Below are 23337 nucleotides of genomic sequence, written 5' to 3'. Positions count from 1 at the left end.
TTGACTAATAGCTTTCTTAATCTTTTAATACAAATACAATTCCTTGCCTCTTTATGCAACCCAACAAAATAATATAAAGTGAAGTCATTAGAAAAATATGGAACTTTCTGAATCTATATTGCATTTTTAATTTAGATTGGAAAATACAGTTCAGATCATATGAAACACATGGATTTCAGGCTTACATATTACCTATGTCTTACAAATCATCGGATATGGTTCTTTATTTTGGCTGAAATGCAAAAATATGATTAATTTCTTAATAACAGATTAGTTATTTTAAAAATAGTTTCCATTGATAGCAGTGCTGGTCCTAGAACAAAATGTAAGCAAAACATATTTGTAAGTCACTGTCTATTCGGTGCCCCAAATATACAGATCCTAACACTAAGCCCTTAATATACATTTGCTTTAAAGATTACTGAATGGACATCTCAGGTGTCTGATAATCTTTAATTTGAACAATCCTGTAAACATAGTCAAAATCTTTCTAAAAGAAACAAAATTCAAGTAAACATTGCATATTTGATTTAAACTACTCTTACAGTTAAATTCACCTATGACACATTGGACCAAAACCATTCCACATGTAAGAAGGTTTTTAAAATTCATCCACATGTAAAGATGGAACTAAACTCTGTAAACGTGTTCACGTTCAGTAACTACTGTACTGCAGCTGCTCTTTGGTTTGGCAAAGTGATACTGGTCAGATGCCTCAGGTACTGAGTATTCAAGTGAATCTGTACCCAGGTAAAGCCAAGACTCCTGTTGACTTTGTCTTTAATGGCAATGGCAAGCCCTGAAATTCAACTTTATTCTCCTTAAATATCACACCACAACTATTCAAAGTGTTTGACAGACCAGAGATAGTACCAATACATTTTGAAGGCCTTCATTTTGACCTTTCCCCCACAGTTGATAGAGCTAATCAATACCAGTTGAAATACCAAAGAGGCAGCCTTGCCCTGACTCCCATGCAGCTTTAGGCCCCTGCGGAATGACCATTAATATGTATGAATAAATCAGCCACGTATTTAGAATGTGGCAAAACGTTGGCCATAAATTAAAGCAAAGGTAACTAAAGCAAAAAGCTTTAAGTGAAAATTTCTGAAAAGGTGTTTGCTATGCTATTAAAGATGATGGTGAAATACAACTTAAAAGAGAAAGACACCACCACAAAAGTGCCTGGATAGGTTAAAGGGGAAATTTATGTTTCCTCAACTGTTAATCAGGTGCATGCAAATCCTTTGATCTAAATGTAGAAATACTCACAAAAAGTACCAGAACAATTCTGAAAGTAGTCAAGTAGGTTTTTAAACATTCACAATTTCCTTATAATACATAAAATGCCAAAATGAAGTGATATTTTGTTATCCCTTAACTCTCAGTTTTCTAGAGTCAAGATTATTAGGACTACAAAGTTGAAATAAAGACAGAAGATCATAATAATAATATTCCAAACTATATTTTCAAAGCTAACTCATGCCTTTGGCTCAAAGGGGGGAAAAAACCCATAACTTCCTTTTAAAATCTAATATTAGTATAGCCAACAGAATTAGACAAGTCCTATGAACTGAAGATCTGGAATAGCTGACTATAAAATTTATGCTACACTAGGAAATTACAGAGCTATCCCTACCATATGTTTGGCATACAGGAGGTACTCTGAAAATATTTGTTGGATGAATGAAATGTAAGGTTAATTTTGCAAGATTAGGAATCAAAGAATGTGAGGTCATCCAGTCCAACTCATACATGACACCCTTTCCTCCCAATTCCATTTTACAGATAGGGAAACTGTAATGGTTGATACTTACAGATGCTGGTTAAGATTTATCTCTACCCAATACTGGAAGCAATCAATCATTTTGGTTTGTATGTGTATATTTGACTAAACAGGATAAGTGAGGAGTAACATTTCTACCTTGTTTCTCCTTTACAGGATACAGTATTTTCCCTTAGAATTAATGCAACAATTCCTGTCACTTAGATTGCATTTCAAAAGGAAAAGGAGATCTAGGTCTACCAGGCAGAAAGGGGCTGATGTTTAGGAAGTCAGATTTAAAATTTTGCATGTAAGAGTGGAATTCACTGCTCACAGACTAGAAGTCTTAAATGACTACTTAGGTTAGAATTTCTTTCCAGAAAGAGGAATTACACTAAGCAGTTCTACCCTAGTTCAAACTGCCTTTCAAGTCACTGTTTAAGCTGTTACAGGACTACCGTAAAAAGTTTCAAAGTAATTTCTAGTAATCGCCTAAATTGACACGTGAAAGTCAATAGCATGTTGCATTCTAAATACCTTGGGACCAGAAATAACTTTTAACAGCTTACAATACCTGCCTATCTTCCTCTTTACTTTTCTTCTAGCCACTGCCACTATTCTGACTGTGTCCAATATTTCTATAGCACATGTGCCTTTGTGTCTCCCTGCCCATAAAAATACCCATGAAAGTTCAACAAAAAAGTAATTTAAAAGCAGAGAGAACCTATTTCCTATACTGCCAAATTTCCTTTAAGCCTCGGGCACAACACTACATTTCATGGTTGTATTAATGTTTAGAACTAAGCCATCAATGAATTATACAAATGTGCTCCATGTTTTAAATAATTATATTTAGATATCTGAATCTTTCTGAGTGTTATTTTATAGCCAACAATAAAAAACTTTATTATAAATGTTGAAAAGTATAAAACAGTAATTATAAATTAGCAAACACCCAATAAAAAAAAGTTATTTTCTTTTCCTTACACAGTACAAGCAACAGTAAATGGATATTATTATTCACCTTAAGCCACCATACTGCCCTACATGTACTTCACTTAAGACAACTTTTCAGCTTGTGTTTCGGGAACGAAACTTTATATGGATACTAAGAAACACTCTAATTATGTAACTCAGGTGTCAAAAAAATACATATGCCATGTTAACATGTGACTTGATAGCTCATAGTATAGCATCTCATAACAGGTAGGTGTTATTTCCAAAGTAAAATTAAGTCACTTTTGTAGCAGTAAGCTGATGTAGCACAAATGGGTGTATTTAAGATTAAGGCATCTTTCTGCTCTGGAGTAATGCTTCTTCTGTGGATCTGGCAATCTGTACAAAGGCTTCCTTTTTAAAAAATATATCTTCTGTTATACTTCAATTATTTCATTCCACTGATCATTTTCTTGTAAATAAAGCTGAAAATATCAGTCCATAATATGTTTTTATAAACCTACAAAATCAGAAACAACTGAAGTTATTGGTTAAAACTTGATTTTATATTTCTGTAAGTAAAGATTTATTAAATGGTTCTGTGGTCTAAGGTATAAAGCTGCTAAAATAACAAGACAGAGAATAAATATTTTAATACTACTAATATTGTAATAATGACAAAGATTTTTATAAACAGTAAATAAGTGATATCTCTGACTTTCTTACTCTGAAGCAATCAAGAGAGCATTTTAAAAAGAGGTAGATTCTTAGAGTTCTCCCTTACTGTTAACTTGGACATAATCTGAGGAGACACCTTATCTACCCCTTCATAAGACTGCTACAGGATATGGGGAAATACCCAGAGCAACACTTATAGGTCGCTGAGATTTTCAACAACCACACATCAGACATTATCCTGCTCACATTAAGAATCTTAAAACCAGGACTATACCACAGCCGCAGTTCTGGCTGACATGATCATCACACGATACAATCACCACTCATCTTCGGAGTCCAGCCTGACACAAGCCCCCACTGAGAGCGCTGTTCCGATTCAGTCTAGGTCTTAGGCTCTGGCTGTTACTTTGGACATGGGCTCTGGGTCCTTTGTAGGGAACTGAAAGCTAATGAAAAATGCTGAGCAAGGAAGCAGACGTTCCCCTAATTGAGACTCCAGATGAGAACTCTTTGAAAAAAATGAACTCTCCTGACACAGAGAAACTGAGGTAATAAATGGATGTTGTCTTAAATTGCTAAGTTTGTGGTAATTTGTTATGGAGCAAAAGATAACCAATACACATTATAAGGAAGACTTCAAAAAATCTAATTGCCTAAAATGCTACTGAGTCACAGAGCTAGCTCCTAAGTTAAACAGACAGTGTTTTGAAGTATCAGGAGAGACAGAGAATTCATTACATCCCTCAAAATCCAACTTAGTTACATTACTCACTGCTGATACTACAGTTTATGTTTAATCTGTTTGGAACGTCCTCGATTGCGATTTAAATTAATTTCCTCTGGCTATTGTCTCGGGGCTAGCCAGATCAAGAATAGCGGATCAGTGTGGCTGGCTACAGTAAACTGCTCTTTTGTTGTATCTTTTCCAACTAAGTCATATTGGTGAACCTCTTCAGTCTTTTCTGCAGCCTAATTAGTCACTCTTCTTTCTTAAACTAATTAACAAGACCCTGTTTACTGAAAAGATTAGTTGTCCGCATATCAACCCAAACCGTTTTTTAGTTTCTTCATTAATCTACCAATACGTATTTACAAAGATTGCACTAGGAGTGGTAAGAAAAAATGGGATTTAAGCACAGCTGTTACCTTCCAATCTCTTCTGAACTACCTGATTTTGCTGATATAATTAAAAGAGTAAAAAAAAAATTGACTGTTTTGAAATTACAAAATATGCAAATAACTGCATTTGTTCAAGGAAATTACCTTTATACTGTCTTACCTTGCTCTTATTCAAATGGTTAGTTATGAACAAGTGGTACTCAATTTTCTATTGCCACTGTAACATGGTTATTTGTCCCTGTAAGCACATAATTATATATGACAGGACAAAAAAAAAGAAGTATTAAGTTTCTGGCTAATTGGTAAAATTGATGATTACAGTAAAAGCAACTCTTATGTAAATACTAAGTAGGCTTATAGTGTCAACCAATATCCACTTGGAGAACCCAGAAGAAAAGCAGTGCTAAAGAGCTAAAAGTCTGCTTTTATGCTTATATTTGTAAAAATGTCCACTGGCTTTTAAAGATGTTCAGCAGCAATAATTACACAGCCCATGAAATCAATTTTTCCCTTGACCTACACGGGGTCTAATGATCCTAATGAAGATCCTAATGATACCAATTTAAGAGAATAAAAAAAAAAAATCAGAAATTCTGACAGTAAGTTTTCAAGTTTTAGGGTATTTCCTCGAGTTGGTACCAATTGATCTGAATGTCCAAACCATTTTCTCACAGTGCAAGATGATGACAATGTTATTACTAGTGCCGTTGAAAACCACCATGCATATATTTTAGGCTATAATGCTTGTTAGGTGGCCAGGCTGTTATAAACCCGATCTGGTTTGAAAGACCATTTCTGTCTTATCAACTGTTCTATAATGCATTCACAATTCATGGATTGATTGAGTCATCAAGAAAAGGTTAAAATATATTCAGTGCATTCTTTTTATACTAAGGTAGCAAAGACTACAATGCATTTCAAAAATTATTTTCACATAAGTAAAACTTAAGTGCTAAAGAATAACCTTGTTTAAATGTTATTCAGAATAGTGAATGCCCAAAGAACTTTCTATATCTGAGGTAAAGAAATATGTGGCTGGGTAACAAAAGAAAATCCCAACTCTGAACAGAACAAAACACAGTAGTAGCCCCTACACTTCTCCTCACTCAAACCTCTTTCTCCATAAAAGCTACTAATAAACACTGACACCCTATTTGTAAGATATTTTATTAAAAAGTCTCACATATCTTAGTATTTTAAAATATCATGTTGTTTTGATTTTTACGTATTTGTTAAATCTGGTTGATCTTCATTTTAACCAGAAAAAGCACTGTTTTCAAATGACAAGTATTACCTGATCTGACAGTGCCTTCTTCAGATCCATTCTCTATCCATTGAGATTCACTGTCCAACAATCGGTTTTTTGATTCACTAAGCGGTTTGATAGGAAAGGGTTGATTTGAGCCAATACTGAAAAGAGGAAGAAATAATTCAGTAAATAGTTTAATGCTCAGTTAAGGATACTTAATTAATAAGCAGCAAATTAGTATTCCTTCTCCTAAATATGTGAGGGCAACTCATGAGATCTCAGCACTCTAAAAAAACTCTATCTTCAAGAGAAAAATATGCCCCCGACCCCCAACTGAATGGCTCTCTAAACCCAAGAATCTATATTCCAGCAGTGCCAATGAAAACAATTAGACAAAAGAAAAAAGCTTCAGAGCCTGGTGTGAAACTTTTAAAATGTGTTAATCAAGAGCTGTAAAGTAGCACAAGGTGAGGATCTATGTCTGTGGCCAGGACAAAAAAATTACCTGTCATTTCCCAAGTTTTCTGCTTTCTACCTCTGCAGTTTAGATCTAAGGGGAAAAAATGATTTAGTGATTTAGCGTAGACTTACTTTTCTTGCTAAGAGATCCAGGGAGGGAGGGAATGGAGGAACAAAAGAAGGAAAAGGGAACTAGTATTTCTTGTGTACTTACTATGGGCCAGACACTGTGCTAGGTGCTTTATACGCATTATGTCAACCTTCACAATAACCCTTGGAGGTACGTATGGTTATCCTCATTTTATAGAGCTGGAAACTGAGTCTCACACAGTTTAAGTGACTTGTTCAGACTCACAATAAATGTTAGAGTTCTAAGGTCCTAAGACTGTAGGTTTGAAGGTCTATGTTCTGATACTAATAGATGGTTTGGAATTTATAACCCCTCCTCCCCCACAATTTATTTCTGTCCTAAATAAATTTCGACTATTTGACAGAAGTATCTCTGTCTTCTTTAAAATTTCATTTAAAATGAACTATTTCTTTTAATTTATGAATTGGCTTGCTTGCCATGCAAATACTGAAAAAGTATCTTCTAAGATGAATGAATGAGAAAAAATTTTACATTGTATTTTGAAATCCTCATTAATATTATTTTTACACTGCAGTTTAAATCTGTTTACCAAAATATAATGGTGGATAGTACGACTAATTTCTTTGAAAAAAAATATAGCTGATATAAACCAAGAATCACATCTTGAAAGAATGTCTTAGTTTCTAGAAAGATGTAGCATATTTAGGATAGCCATGTTTCCTGGTTTGCCCAGACATTTCCAGTTATATGTGATTGTCCTGGTTCAACTATTAATAGCAAGCATTCTCTTTCTTATTCTCCAAGTGTTCTGGTTTGGATGATAAAAAATATGGTTATCCTAAGCATGTTAGGTACATATACCTATTAGCTCTCCATTAAAAAAATTTTACATAGAATTTCTCTTTCCTTATCTATGTTGACCTACAAATTATTACTGTATTTATCAGATATGTATGTATAACACACACACACAGTTTGCTTTATAATGAATAATGAAAAAAATGATAAGAAGCACACCTTCTAGCATATTCATTTTGATTTGTAACAGAAGCTTGTTCTGGATCCATCCCCACAAGGCGAGTTGGAAAACTGCAACCATCACCCAAGCTGCATAATGAAAAATATCAGTAATAATTTAAATCATATTAACTTAAATCAAGGTGGTCAAATTCAACAACCATTCTTCAAAAACACAGTATAAAGAAATTATCATAACTTGTCATTTCAGAAAATAATTCTTAAAATTTTCTAATTTAGAGGGTTACTAGCCTCACTGAAGAAATAAGCTGTCTTCTCTCATAATTTACATATATTTAAAAACAGTATCTTTCAGGACTATTAAGATTATAATGCCTGGGGTGCCTGGGTGGCTCAGTCAGTTAAGTGTCTGCCTTTGGCTCAGGTCATGATTCCGGAGTCCTGGGATCGAGACCCATATCGGGTTCCCTGCTCGGTGAGTAGCCTGCTTCTCCCTCTTCCTCTGCCATGCCCCCTGCTTATGCTCTCTCACTTGCTCTCTCTTTCTCTCTCTCAAATGAATAAATAAAACTCTTAAAAAAAAGATTATAATGCCCATTAAGATTATGATACCTCAAACATAGGTATTCAAATATCTGGGAAGTTGGCTAGTTAAATATTTGGGTAATTGAGATTATAATGCTTATTAAGATTATGATGCCTATTAGGATTATGATACCTCAAACATAGGTAAGCAAATATTTGGGTAACTGACCTACTCATCACAATCCTTTAAGACATCATAAAGGCTCAAATTGAAATTCAAGGTGTAAGTTCCAAATATTTATTCATTTGACAAATACTTATTAAATGCCTATGATGCCTTGGGTACAATTATCAGGACTAGGGATATAGCAGTGAACAAAACAGGAGAAAACTTCTGCCCTCAAGAAGTTTAAAATCTAAAAAAAAGTACAGACATACCTTCACATTTTAAAAATACCAAAATCATGTAAAACAGGGACTTTCATTTCCAGCCAAGATGGATTAACTGATAAATGTGACCTTTCATCATAAACAATCAGAAAACTGAACAGTATATACAATAACTGTTTTCCAAACCAGCAAGCACAGAACTGTGGTCTCTGAAAAAAGAGAAACCAACCAAGTGAGTCCCAGCTTTCTGCCAGGACCTGAGTACCACCAGGGGAAAAAAGTAGAGCAAGGTAGTCTCAATGAATTGAGGTGACAGAGATGGGCGTTTCAAGAAGTTAAGGTAGCTTGAATCTACTGGACAGAGCTGAGGAAGAGGGAGATATATGCAAAGAAAGGGCTACAACAATGTGCACAGCATTTTACTGGAGTGTTTTGATGAATGTGAAGCTACACATGTGAATCTAGGCTTAAAACAGCCTCAAAAGAACCAAGCTAAAACACAAGTAACTGCCAAAGGGAGTGAGCAAAATTTAATACGCAGAATTCAAAATGTCTACCATCTAATCAAAAATTACTAGCATGAAAAGTAGCAGGAAAATGTGATCCACAACTAAGAAAAAAATGGTTAATAGAAAAGAATTAGAAATGACTATGAAAATTTGAAACAAATACTTTAAAATAGTGATTATAAATATGTCTGTGAATTAACAGGAAAAAATGGATAGGAGAAGAGAAATGTAAGATATGAAAAAAGAACCAAACTGAACTTCTAGAGCTAAAAAATACAGTATCTGAAATGAAAATTCACTAGATGAGCTTGACAGCAGAGCAGACATCATAAAAGAAAAGATCAGTGAACTTACAGACATAGCAACAGAAACTATCCAAACCTTAGCAGACAGAGAAAAAAGATGGGGCCGGGGGAGCAAAGAACAGCAATGGCCTGTGGGTCACAATCAAGCAATTTAACATACGTATATTTAAGAGTGCCCCCAACACCAGTGGAGGGAAAGCATGGGAAGACATAATAAAAATCATTCAAATGTGATGAAAACTATAAATTCACAGATCCAAGAAGCCTAATGAACCCTGGAGAGGATAAACACAAAGAAACCACCAAAAAAAAAAAAAAAAAAAATCATCATCAAATGGCTTTTAAGATAAAACCTTAAAAGTAGCCAAAGGTCAAAAAAAGACACAGTAATTAACAAACAGTGGAATAAAGATGAGTGAGGCTGATTTCTTGTCAAAAAAAAAAAAAAAATGCAAGCCAGAAGTTAATGGAACAACATCTTTAAAGAAAGAGGAAAAAACAAAACAACCAGTCAACACTAAAATCTCAGTATAGAGAAAATAATCTTAAAAAATACTAGTCTGTGTTCTATCCAGTCAGAGTGGAAAAACTTTGTAATACCGGAGATGATAAAGTACACAGAAGAGATTGATGCACTTAAAGGTACAGCAATAGGATCTATCAAATGAACACAGAAAAAAAACTGAACAAAAAAATGGACAGTGCATCAGGGAGCTGTGGTACAACTTCAAGTGTACTAATATACATGTAACTGGAGTCTGTATAGTAATGGGGAAGGGGGGGTGGGGATGACAGAATAAGTATTTAAAGAAATAATGGTTAAAATACTTTTCAAATTTGATGAAAGTTATAAAATCACAGTTCCAAGAAGTTCAACCAATTCCAAGCATAAGAAACATGAAGAAAACTATATACCAAGGCACACCATAATCAAACTGCATGAAACTAGTGTTAAAAAGCATATCTTAAAAGCACCCAGTGAAAAAAAGACACATTACATATAGAGTAAAAAAAAAATGAGTACAAACTTTTTGTTAGAAAAAATGTAATCCAGAAGATGGTGAAGCAATATCTAGAATTATATGCCAAGCAAAACTGTCTTTCAAATGTGAAAGCAAAATGTTATTTTCAGACAAAAATATAGGAAATACAGCTAAACAAGGGAAAAAAAACCCGTAACATTTATAAATATGTCACTTGAATTTCAAATATTTTTTACTTTTCTGTAATGACTTTGGTATATAGATGGCCTAAGATGGCTGGGAATTTGGGAGAAAAGGAAACTATGAATCATCTCAAGCATATATTTTCATTTAAACTTGAAGTTAAAAATTGCATTGTATGTTGGGTCTTCTTTTAAGACACAACAGAATACGTATCTGTGATAGAATCTTTGAAGATATAGCTAATACGTATAAATTCTTATGATTCTCTACCTCAAACAACTTATTTTCATCTTGAAGGAAAAAGAGTGATTGTTATTTTTATGAATAATTTTTTTTCTACTTTCCATTCAAATATATGCCCAAACTCTCTTTTGGGAGAGTTTAATAAAAAACATGAAAAATAAAGTATTTTATATAATCAAGATGTTCTGAGTTTTCATTCTCAAGGCTCATAAGGATGTCATTATATACTGTATTCTCTGAATCTTAAGACATTTAACCAGAGAGACAGACTATCACAGATTCTGTAATTTCCGAGACCTGCATTTTGTAATTACCTTGAAAATACTGGAAGCAGCCAGTATTTCTTTTCATCGCCAAAGACTTGTCTCCAATTTTTACTGCATCCAAGAGAAAAACCATTTCCATCAGGTCCGTATGAAAATGTGGGTGAGCGGAATGATTCTGTTATATGTACATATATATATAAAAAAAGAGTTAATCTATTTAAAAATTATACGAGGATGGAAAGCAGCAATTTTCTTGCCTTATATCTTTGATATCAAAATTATACAAATATAATTTAAAATAAATAAGATATTTGTAATAATTAAAAGAAATTTCTGAAACTTATTTGGGAAAAAAAATACCACCTCTGAGTATTTCATCACCTTTATAAAATGAAAATGTGAAAACAATTATCTAATATTACTAAAAATCTACTGAAGTGTGTTCACTACATCTCACCTTTTTAAAAAGATATGCTAACTCTTGCAACTTCACTCATTTATTACTTATGAAATTCTTACTATGTGCCTAATGGTACAGTACCAGGTGTTTGAGATCCAAAGGTAAATTAGATGAAATTCTTACTGAAGAATCCACAGTCTAACAAAGTCTAACAAAATTGCACTGTGATATACATGTGTGAATGGGGGTGGTGGTATGTGAGCATGATCTTGAACAACAAATAACAGATAAAGAAGCAGATGGTGATCAGAGACGATTATTTCAAGTTTGGCTGTTAAGTGATGTAGAGTGGAGGCTAGAGAAAGATACACATTTCACAAGAAAAAGTTTTTTTTCTTTATTTAAAAATACAATTTATTTTAGCATGTTTTGTAAGCTAAGGATAAAAAGCCAGGGAGAGAGGAATTGAGAAAGGTTGATGATATAGAAAAGTAAAGTAAAAAAAAGGTGGGGAAAAAAGTAAAGAACACATTTTAGCTAAAAGATAAGCTGTAAGGGCAGAAGAAATGAGACAGCCTCTAGAAGAGTTCTAAAGATTAACCTTACATATCAGAAAAGACATTTGTCCTCAGAAGTCAGAGGCAGAGTGACAGTGATGGGTTTGAAAGGAGAAATGTCTGTGTGAAGTTATAAAGGGGAGAAGATAAGAATTTACTAGTGACAGGGGCGCCTGGGTGGCTCAGTCGGTTAAGCGTCTGCCTTCAGCTCAGGTCATGATCCCAGGGTCCTGGGATCAAGCCCCGCATCGGGCTCCATGTTCTGCGGGAAGCCTGCTTCTCCCTCTCCCACTCCCCCTGCTTGTGTTCCCTCTCTCGTTGTCTCTCTTTGTCAATTAAATAAATAAATAAATAAATAAAAAGAATTTACTAGTGACAACTTCTAATTTTTTCAGAAACACAGGACATGACTGCCAAATAGAGCAGAGGACCCAAGTGAGGTCTGAGACTTTAAATGTGTAGGTGCACCAATCGCTGTGGGAGTGAGACTGCCTTCCCCAGCTTTCTACAGCCCCGACGTACTTGTGGATAAAGTGGAGAGCTAGAATAACCCAGGTCATGGATCAGCAACTGAATTACAGGAGAAAGCCAGGACAGGTATAGTGTGAGAGTGTTGTCAAGAGTTGTTAAAGTCATTTGTTACAGGATCTAGAATTGAAAAGGGGAGAAATGAGACCAGAAGGGAAATGAACGGCTGGGAGAGTTGAGTACAGAAAAGGAGAGCTGCAAGGATGATGAGTGGCCAGAGAACGGAAAGTCCAAGTTGACAATTTCAGGGACTCTTCAGTTCGAAGAGATTAAAAGGTTCAATGTTTAGTTATGGGAATGATTGACCATGAGCATCCTAAAGGGACCAGCTTGCTTGTTTGGGATGATTGCATTTGTTTGAATACAGAAACTCTTTAAATTGGGGAAATGGTCTCAAGGTAGGTAGGGGACAGTTATGGAGAAGGGTAGAAGTGATACCTCAAAGGACAGAAGAACATAACTCTGGAAGGAGCAGTGGAGAAACAGCCTAGGGCCAGGGCTGTGGAAGGTGAGCTAGCTGTAAAGGAAGTGGTGTGCCAGGGCAATTTTTTCAAAATAAGGGTTAAAACACCTTAATAAGGAGGGCACGTACTGCATGGAGCACTGGGTGTTATATGGAAACAATGGATTGTGGATCACCACATCAAAAACCAATGATGTATTGTGACTAACATAACATTATAAAATTAAAAAAAAATAAAATAAAATAAAACACCTTAATAGGTGTTTTTCACACCTATTTTTTTTTTTGCTACCAGCATTTCTTTTTAACGAACTAGAACAGAAAATATTAGAATACATCGCACATAGTAGAGATTAATGATGTTTTGTAAAATTTTTGCTTATTTTGTTTATATAATTTTATAAACATGTACATGCACTAGGTCACAATACAAATGATGCCTTTCTTATTATAGTCACCGACAAAAAAAACTGAAGAATACTGCTTAAAGAGAACAATGGGTTTCCCATGAAGCACTCCTCTCTCATAACTAAGTGGCTGGGCAAGAAACGAAGCAGGCTTGGAACTGTGCCAAATTAAAAGTGTTCAAGCTCCCATCTAAAGCAGTCGACTACTACTCAGTTTCAACTGAAGGATGCCAGAGAGGAAAATGGGCCCACTGTTACCAGATTTATCAATTTTTGAAAAGAAATCAACTTTTCTATGTGAAATCTCTTCCTTTTTAGTTGGCAGAGTTCGTAAGGGCTAGACTTTGCATGTAAGCTGCCTTTTATCATCGATGAGTAAAGGTAAGAGGATGGCAGGATACTCTGTGACAAGGATAAAAAATTAATTACTAGACACAAGAAAGTTTATTTACACAGAAAAGGGATGAAGGCATGATGGAACTGGAGGAGAGCTCCACAATGGAGAGTGAGCTGGGGAAGAAAGGACTTAGAAATTCTTACCCTGGAGCCCATCAAGCTTTTTCATGACTCAGTAAGACACGAAGTTAAAATAATCCAAATATAAACATATCTAAAAGTCTCCCTAAAATGTCTTCATCTTTATGTATTATAATCTTTCTGCCTCCAATTCCCCTGGCAGACACATGGCTTTAGATGGCAAGGAGTCTTTGACGTTCCTGTGAAACAATGTGACAAATCCCTATTTCATATCCTGCTACATTAGCCAATGCCTAAATATTTCAATTATAGCACAGTGGCTGCTTACAGGCTAATAGCTTAGTTTGAGCCAATGCCATACCACTCTTATTTAGGAAATGTTTGTCCAATTATTTTAATACCTTACTGAATTCTTCCCCTGTATTTCACTTTAAAAAATCAGCAAAATATGGAAATAAATGCCGATATTAGTGATATAGTTGACATAAAGATGGAAATGATTAATCATGTCAAAAACACTACTCCTTAGCCTCAATCATGGAACACGCCAGTCAGTGTGTAATCAAAGGTGGGGAAAAAGGTAAAGAACATGTTTTAGCTAAAAGATAAGCTGTAAGGGCACCTGGGTGACTCGGTCGGTTGAGTGTCCGACTCTTGATTTCAGCTCACGTCATGATATCAGGGTTGTGAGACTGAGCCTGGCAGTGGGTGCCACACTTAGCACAGAGTCAGCTTGAGATTCCCTCTCCTTCTGCCCCTCCCCCCTGCTTGCATGCGGGTGTGCTCTCCCTCTCTCAAATAAATAAAATCTTTTTTTTTTTTTAAAGATTTTATTTATTTATTTGACAGAGAGAGAGACAGTGAGAGAGGGAACACAAGCAGGGGGAGTGGGAGAGGGAGAAGCAGGCTTCCCTTAGAGCAGGGAGCCCTATGCGGGGCTCGATCCCAGAACCCTGGGATCATGACTTGAGTCGAAGGCAGATGCTTAACGACTGAGTCACCCAGGCGCCCCTATAGGATGATTTTTTTTTTTTAAGATTTTATTTATTCACTTGAGACACAAAGGTACAGAAAGAGAGAGCATGAGCAGGGAGAGAGGCAGAGGGAGAGGGAGTAGCAGGCTCCCTGGTGAGCCAGGAGCCCGACGTGGGGCTCGATCCCAGGACCCCGGGATCATGACCTGAGCCGAAGGCAGACGCCTAACCATCTGAGCCACCCAGGCGCCCCTATAGGATGATTTTTGAAAAGACACTGTATAAATGCAGGGAACAGCTCTTATTTATTAAAATTCATATTGAGGTGCCTGGGTGGCTCAGTCTGTTAAGTGACTGACTCTTGGTTTCAGCTCAGGTCATGATCTCAGGGTCATGAGATTGACCCCACATCAGGCTCCATGCTCTGCAGGGAGTCTGCTTCTCTCCTTCTCTCTCTCCCTCTGCCCCTCCCCACTGCTCGCTCATGCTCTTGCTCTCTAAAATAAATAAACAAATAATTTTTAAAGAATAATATTTATATAGTTCTTTTATATACAGTGCACAACTGAAAATACATATAAATGCCAATCTCACATCCTCAACCTTCAAAATATTGAAACTTTACATTATGTACCCATTGTTCTTATCTAGTCATAGTTAACCTTAATACAGAATTATTTTACACTTTTTTATCATCTGACTATTGTCCTCATGATTTCATAGTCATTTATGGTCATTTTCCTAAATAATTATGATTTCTTTTAACCTACTTACCTATTGTTGTTCTGTTTTTTCCAACTAGCCAGCAGTGGTAGCTGAAAAGTGATAGGACGCTGACGAAGAACATTGTAGACACAAAGAAAAGGAAAAGTACGTGGAACTTTGCACGTGTATCAGAGAGTTCATTCTGAGGAAGGAAGAAGAGTTAACTTTAGAATAGTCAGCCCCTAAAATATATTATTACTTGATTCTTCCTAAAGACTGTTGAATCTACCAAAAATCTTGCCAGATCTGAAGAATATAAAATAAATTCAGATAATAAATCCAAAAGCAACATCTCCCAAAACAGAAAATTGGCATTATCAAAGGAGCTTGCTTATATAAAAGGTTGAAAGGGTCATTTAAAAAATTACTCTTAAACATTTAAAAATTTTAGTAATATATTCAGTAATAAAATAAAAAGAAGCATTTTTTTACTCAACATTTTTCTTTTGTACTTTATGCATATATTCCTAAACTTTCCCTGATATCCAGGATAGACAAGGGTTTTTCCTTATCTATGCTAAAATATTTGCTTATTTTAATTATACACGCTGCTAACCAAACATTAATTGTGATAAATTTGTGTACTTCTTTAATTTCTATTTTTTTTTTTTAAAGATTTTTTTAATTTATCTGACAGAGAAACAGCGAGAGAGGGAACACAAGCGGGGGAGTGAGAGAGGGAGAAGCAGGCTTCCCGCGGAGCAGGGAGCCCGATGCAGGGCTCGATCCCAGGACTCTGGGATCATGACCTGAGCTGAAGGCAGACGCTTAATAAGCCACCCAGGCGCCCCTTTAATTTCTATTTTTGGAACACCCCAGCATATATCCCCATGCCCTCAGCTCTTCAATTCCTACCTTTTTTATCCTCAATTTCTACAGGTTTTTTTTTTAGGTAATTAGCGCTTTAGGTAAATACATTTACCACAAGGTATTAGTGAATGAAAACAGCTTTGCTGTTACCCATTCTTATGGCTATATTCATTTTAACAGAAGCAAAATCTTAACCTAGAAGAAATTAGTATCTATTAATAGGAGAAAGAGGAAGCCTTTAAGTGTTAGCTCTTAAAATAAAACCACATGTGCAAATCACAGACTCCACTAGAACATGAGGTGGTCCTGGCTTGATTTAAACACAGTTTACATGATAAAATGAAGGTTTTTAGCATTAGATTATTCTGGCATTTATTTTTTACTCTTCTCTCCCAGAGTAGCCACAGTACCTTTTAAACATATCAAGCAATTCTTTTAACTTCCCATCTTGTGAAGCAAATGAGTATTATACATATTTACTATAAATTTTCACAAGAATGGCATGGCAATAATGTTATTTTACCTTTGGACAACTCTCTGTAGATTTCCTGTGGCAAAGCTTGTACAAATAGAGATAATGTATTAAGAAACTAAATTTTATACAAAATTATCCTGAACACTAGTTTTATAAATCTTTCGTTTTGAAGGAACACTAAGATGTTGTTCTCTAAAGGTCACTGACAACATTTTCTCCAAAAACACAAAAGAGAAAACAGACAAGAAAATTTAGCTCCTTAAGCACATTCAAGGTACACCTTAAATATATACTTTCCCACTATTTTTAAAGAGATTTATATCTAGGAAAGAATAAATTAATTTTTTTAGCAAATAGCTTTTATTAAAAAGCTTCTGATTAGTAGTTTCTCAAAACTGTATCTGAGAATTTCTTACCACCTTCAGTCACTACTACTGCAAAAGCCTTCTAAGAGATGCTATCATGACCTTCAGTCTAGTTTCAGCTCTGCAATCAGAGTGATCCATTACAATAAGATCATGTTACTCCTCTGCTCCTGTTTCATTCGGCATGGAAGACACAGTCCTCCAACACTCTCCAAGGCCCACTGCCTGGACTTCTCATTAGTCCCATTCTCTCTCATTCTACGCCAGCCACCTGGCCTCCTTGCTGTTACACAAACATGGTGGGGACTCTCCTACTTTTGGGCCTTTGCTCTAAAGTCGAGATGTTTCCTCAAAAATGTTCTTCTCTCAAATGTCCACTAACTCCTTTCAAGTCTTTGCTCAAATCTTACCTTCTGAAATCTACCCTGATCACACTCTTCAAAAAAACTGAGATATAATTGACACATAACATTCTGTTAGTTTCAGGTGTAAAACATGACTCAATATATGTACACATTGCAAAATGATCATCACAGTAAGTCTAGTTAACACCCATACCACAGTTATAAAACTTTTTTCCTAGTGATGAGATCTTTTAAGATGTACTAACTTAGCGTCAATATACTTAGCTGTAGTCACCATGTTGTGCATTATATACCCAGGACTTATTAATGTTATCTTGAGCACCTTCACTCACTTTATCCATCCCCCGCCACTGCCCCGACAATCACCAATCTGTTATCTATGAGTCCAAAAAAAATTTTTTTTAGATTCTACATATAAGTGACAAAAACAGTATTTGTCTTTCTCTGACTTATTTCACTTAGTGTAATGTCTTCCAAGCCCACCCATGTGGTCATAAATGGCAGGATTTCCTAAGTCTTTATGGCCAAGTAATATTCCATTGTGTACACACACACAAACACAATTTTCTTCATCCATTCATCTACTGATGGGACACTTAGGTTGTTTTCATGTCTTGGCTATTATAAATAAGCTTCAATGTACATGGGGTTTACACATATCTTTTCATTTCCTTTGGATAAATATCCAGAAGTAGAATTGCTGGATCATATGGTAGTTCTAATGTTTGGAGGAAGCTTCATACTGTTTCCATAGCAGCTAAACCAATCTACATCCCCACCAACAGTACATGGGTTCCCTTTTCTCCACATCCCCACCAACACTAGTTACTTCTTATCTTTTGATAATAGCCGTTCTAACAGGTATGAGTTGGTATCTCACTGTGGTTTGGATTTGCATTTCCCTGATTAGAGACATTGAGCACTTTTTCATGTACCTGCTGGCCATCCATATGTCTTTGGGAAAATGTCTATTCAGATCCTCTGCCCATTTTTAAATTTTTTTTGGCTACTGAGTTGTAGAAGTTCTTTATATATTTTGTCTATTAAGCCCTTATCCGATATATGATTTGCAAGTATCTTCTCCCATTCAGTAACCTGCCTTTTTGTTTTGTTGATGGTTTTCTTTGCTGTACAGAAGCTTCTTAGTCTGATGTAGTCCCACTTGTTTATTTTTGCTTTTGTTATTTTGCTTTTGTTGCCAAATCTAAAAAATCATCATCAGGACCAATGTGAAGGAGCTTACTGCCAATGTTTTCAAAATCTGAGACTTACAGTTTTAGGTCTTATGATCAAGTCTTTAATCCATTTGGAATTTTTGTATGATGTAAGATAGGGATCCAGTTTCATTCTTTTGCATGTGGCTGTGCATTTTTCCCAACATTATTTATTACAGAGACTATCCTTACCCACTGTATACTCTTGGCTTCACTGTTGTAAATTAACTGACCAAAGATTCATGGATTTATTTCTGACCTATTTTGTTCCATTTATTTATGTGTCTGTTTTCACGCCAATACTATACTGTTCTGATTACTATAACTTTGTAATATGGTTTGAAATCAGGAAGTGTGATACTTCCAGCTTTGCTCTTCTTTTTCAAGACTGCCGTGGCTATTTGGGGTCTTTTGTGGTTCCACACAGATTTTAGAACTGTTTGTTCGATTTCTGTGAAAGATGTCATTGGAACTTAGGGATTACACTGATTCTGTAGATGGCTTTTGGTAGTATGGACATTTTAATATTAATTCTTCACATTTTAACAATATTAATTCTTCCAGTCCATGAGCACAGATTAACTTTCCATTAATTTGTGCCTTCAATTGCTTTCATCAATCTCAATGTACAGGTCTCTCACCTCCTTGGTTAAAGTTATTCCCTAAGTATTTTGACATTTTTGATGCAAGTATAAATGGGATTGTTTTCTTAATTTCTCTTCTGATAGTCTGTTACTAGTGATTTTGAACCCTGCAACTTTTCTGAATTGGCTTCTTAGTTCTAATAGTTTTTGGTGGAGAATTCAGGGTATTCTAAATATATTATGTATTATGCAAAGAGAGACAGCTTTACTTCTTTCTTATTTGAATTCTTTTTCTTGCCTAATTGCTGTGGCTAGGATTTCCAATACATATTGTGTTGAATAAACAGCAAGAGTGGGAATCCTGGTCTTGTTCTTAATCTTAGGGGGAAAGCTTTAAGCTTTTCATCACTGAGTATGATGTTAGCTGTGGGACTGTCATATATGGACTTTACTGTGTTGAGATACGTTCCTTCTATACCTACTTTGTTAAGAATTTTTACCAAAAATGGATGAATTTTATCAAATGCTTTTTCTGCATCTATTGAGATATGATTTTTTTCATTCATTTTGTTAATGTGGTATGTCATGCTGATTGATTTAAAGATGCTGAACCATACCTGCATCCCTGGAATAAATCCCACATGATCATAGTGTATGATCCTTTTAATTTTTAATGTATTGCTGAATTCAGCTTGCTAATATTTTTTTGAATATTTTTACATCTTTGTTCAATAGGGATATTGGCCTATAATTTTCTTTACTTGTAGTGCCCTTGTCCATTTTGGTATCAGGGTAATACTGGCCTCATAAAATGAATTTGGAAGTGTTCCCTCTTCTATTTTCTTGGAAGATTTTGAGGACTGGAATTCACTACCAAGCCATCTGGGCCCTGGACTTTAGTTTATTGGGAAGTTACTGATTACTGATTTAATCTCCTTACTAGCAATTAATCTCTTCAGATTTTCTATTCCATCATGATTCAGTCTTGGTAGGTTGTATTTTCTAGGAAAGTATCCATTTCTGCTAAGTTGTCCAATTTGCTGGTGTATCATTGTTCATAGTAATCTCTTATGATCCTTTGTATTTCTGTGGTATCACATACAATGTTTTCTCTTTCATTTCTGATTTTATTTGAGTCCTCTTTCTTTCTTGGTGAGTCTAGGTAAATGTTTGACTATTTTGTTTATCTTTAAAAAAAACCCCAGCTCTTTCACTGATCTTTTCTATTGTCTTTTTAGTCTCTATTTCCACTCTGATTTGTTATTTTCCCCCTTGTACTAACTTTGGCTTGTATGTTCTTTTTCTAGTTCCTTGAGAGGTGAAGTTAGGTTACTTTAGATCATTCTTATTTGTGAGTTTACCAGTTTTCTTTTTTGTAATTGATTTCTGGTTTTATATCATTGTGTTTTCTGTTTCTTTTGGATGGAGTGTTCTTTATGTCTGGTAAGTCCACCTGGTCTAATGTGTCATTTTAATGCCAATCTTCCTTATTGATTTTCTGTCTGGATGACCTATCCATTGATGAAAGTGGGGTATTAAAGTCTCTACTATTATTGTATTGCTCTCTACTTCTCTCTTTAGGTCTGTTAATATTTGCTCTATATATCTAGGTGCTCCCAAGTGTCCACTAACTTCCTTCAAGTCTTTGCTCAGATCTGATTGTCTTACCGAGTAGGTCTACCCTGATCACTCTCTTTAACACTTCTATCTGTCCCTGTCATACTCACCCCCCACACACTTGCCACATCCCTTACCCTGCTCTACTTTTACTTTTTTTCATAGTGTTTACTATACAATAGGATTTACTTATTTATTACGCTTATATGCCATCCTCTTCTTAAAAGTAAGTTCTATAAAAACAGGACTCTGTTTTGTTCAGTGATATATCCAAAGTGCCTAGAACACTGCCTAGCACATAGTAGGTACTAAATAAATATTTGTTAAATGAAGAAAAAGATAGATTTAAGTTTACTAGTCTTTCCTGACTCATGACAAGTTTGAAAAAAGTTTTAACATTTTTTTTTAGAGATAGAAAGCATGCACATGAGTGGGGGAGGGGCAGAGGGAAAGGGAGAGAGAATCTCAAGCAGGTTCCGGAAACGTTCAGCATGGAGCCCAACTCAGGGCTCAATCTGATGACCGTGAGATCATGATTTGAGCTGAAATCAAGAGCCACCCAGTCACCCCCCAAAATATTTATTCTTTAATTAATAAATCATTATATGCAAACACTCCTGAAGTTTCTGGAGAAGAAATATGAAATTCTATAATTTAGACTTTATTCATGTGGCACTGAATCCTCTTCATTTAAATAGGGCCACTGAGTAGGGTTAAGTAGGTTGTAAACTGAACAAAGATGCTTAGAACTAGGGGAACAACAGAACTCAAAATTCACTGGGCTGAGACTACGCAGAACTGGGGTGCTCTTTTCTAATAAAGGAACACACAAAGGAACTGTAAATACTAGCATACCCTGGGTTTTAAATACCCAAAGTTTAAAAAATTCAACAATGTCTTAGTGAAAGTCCTTCTAAAATGTATTAGATATTTCTTGGAAAAATAACTGTACTTGATGACTTGAGGCTTTAATTGTGTAATTCTCAAGTATGACTATGAATAGCAACTCACAGTGAAAAGTATTTGGATGCTGAAATAGAGATATCTATGTTCAAATTCTGGCTAGTTTCCTAACTCTTCTAACCTCAGTTTTCAACGTTGAAAATTATTGAAAATAATAGCTCCTTCTGCAATAACTGTATTTTCTTATTTTTTGTTTTCTTTTTTCTTTTTATTTTTGAGAGAGAGAGAGTGAGTGAGTGGCGGGGTGGTGGGGGGAAAGAGGCACAGGGAGAGGGAGACAGAATCTTAAGCAGGCTCCATGCCCAGTGTGGAGCCCAACACGGGGCTCGATCTCACAACCCTGAGATCATGACCTGAGACAAAATCAAAAGTTGGATGCTTAACTGATTGAGCCACTCAGGCCCCCCTTATTTTCTGTATTCTTGATGCTTTGGCATCTGAGGCCTTGCTGACTGAAGAGAGACCGCCTCTCTCACAGCTAACCAGTTCTTAAGTGATAGCAAGGAATAAACCTCTCATACACAAACTAACCAACCATAGTTCATACTCCATATCACTTCCTCTATTGGACTATTATACTCCAGGAGGCAAAACTTTCCTGCCATAACCATTCCAAGGATACACACAGACAACCAGGGACAACCCTTATGACCAGAGACCACAGATATTATGCAAACGGGCTAACCTAAATCTTGTTACCCTGCTTGGTGCTTCCCTGTGTGGCCCTGCATGGTGTGGTATGCCCCTTCCCTCAGAAACTGTGAGCAACAAACTATCTTTTCAATAGAAATCATCTCCTGATCTGCTGGCTTCACCACACCTGAACGGTTCAATTATAAAACCTACATTTTAAAACTTCTTAACAGGATTTTTAGGAAGAGTAAATACAATGTACTTTTTGACTACAATAATGCCTTCTTCAAAATCAAAGATTTAAATGTGAAGGCAAAAACAACTAAAATACCAAAGGAGAACCTGGGTGAATGTTGTGTAAATATACAGTGAATAGACTAAAGCCAGAAATCATAAATGAAAAGTACTGCTTTTATTTTTTTATTTAATTTTATTTAATTTTATTTTTAAGATTTTATTTATTTATTTGACAGAGAGAGAGTGAGAGCAGGAACAGAAGCAGGGGGAGTGGGAGAGGGAGAAGCAGGCTTCCCACGGAGCAGGGAGCCCAATGTGGGGCTCGATCCCAGGACCCTGGGATCATGACCTGAGCCAAAGGCAGATGCTTAATGACTGAGCCACCCAGGCGCCCCCCCCCTTTTTTTTTTTAAGATTTTTTTTTATTTTTATTTATGAGAGACAGAGCAAGAGAGAAAGGCAGAGGGAGAAGCAGGCTCCCAAGGAGCAGGGAGCCCGATGCGGGACTCGATCCCAGGACCCTGAGATCATGACCTGAGCCGAAGGCAGACGCTTAACCATCTGAGCCACCCAGGCGCCCCTTTTTATTTTATTTTTAAAAGATTTTATTAATTAATTTGAGAGAGTGCAGAGAGAGAGAGTGTACACTGGGGGGGGGAGGGCAGAGGAAGAGGGAGTAGCAGGTTCCCCACTGAGCAGGGAGCCAGATGCAGGGCTTTATCCCAGGACCCTGGGATCATGACCTGAGCCAGAGGCAGACAGTTAACCGACTGAGCCACCCAGGCACCCCTATTATTTCTGATTTTATGATTATTTATTTAAAA

The 23337-nt window shown here is 35.9% G+C and overlaps 1 protein-coding gene and 1 long non-coding RNA gene across 11 annotated transcripts in view; one reads left to right on the top strand and one right to left on the bottom strand.

Moving 5' to 3' along the window:
* The window catches only part of ZDHHC20 (zinc finger DHHC-type palmitoyltransferase 20), an 80882-nt gene that overhangs the window by 4539 nt on the left and 53006 nt on the right, over positions 1-23337 (bottom strand). For 2 of the 10 annotated variants that reach the window (XM_035003706.1, XM_035003705.1), the window contains exons 8-12: positions 15260-15392; positions 10728-10854; positions 7315-7404; positions 5793-5908; positions 4659-4736 (exon numbers count right to left, since the gene is read on the bottom strand). In XM_035003706.1, the coding sequence (XP_034859597.1) occupies positions 4699-4736; positions 5793-5908; positions 7315-7404; positions 10728-10854; positions 15260-15392 (504 nt within the window). In that variant the 3' untranslated portion in view covers positions 4659-4698. The other 8 variants (XM_035003704.1, XM_035003710.1, XM_035003708.1 and 5 more) reach the window with 8 other exon arrangements.
* LOC118009593 lies at positions 7716-14132 on the top strand. The gene is made up of 3 exons (XR_004678978.1): positions 7716-7750; positions 12032-12233; positions 13082-14132. It is a non-coding gene; the product is annotated as an uncharacterized LOC118009593 (long non-coding RNA).

This window comes from Mirounga leonina, unplaced genomic scaffold (genome assembly GCF_011800145.1).
Source record: "Mirounga leonina isolate KUSES-001 unplaced genomic scaffold, KU_Mleo_1.0 Mir_127, whole genome shotgun sequence".
In the NCBI taxonomy this organism is placed as follows: Eukaryota; Metazoa; Chordata; class Mammalia; order Carnivora; family Phocidae; genus Mirounga; species Mirounga leonina.
The sequence above is the reverse complement of the archived record's forward strand: the minus strand, read 5'-3'. Positions and strand labels throughout refer to the sequence as shown.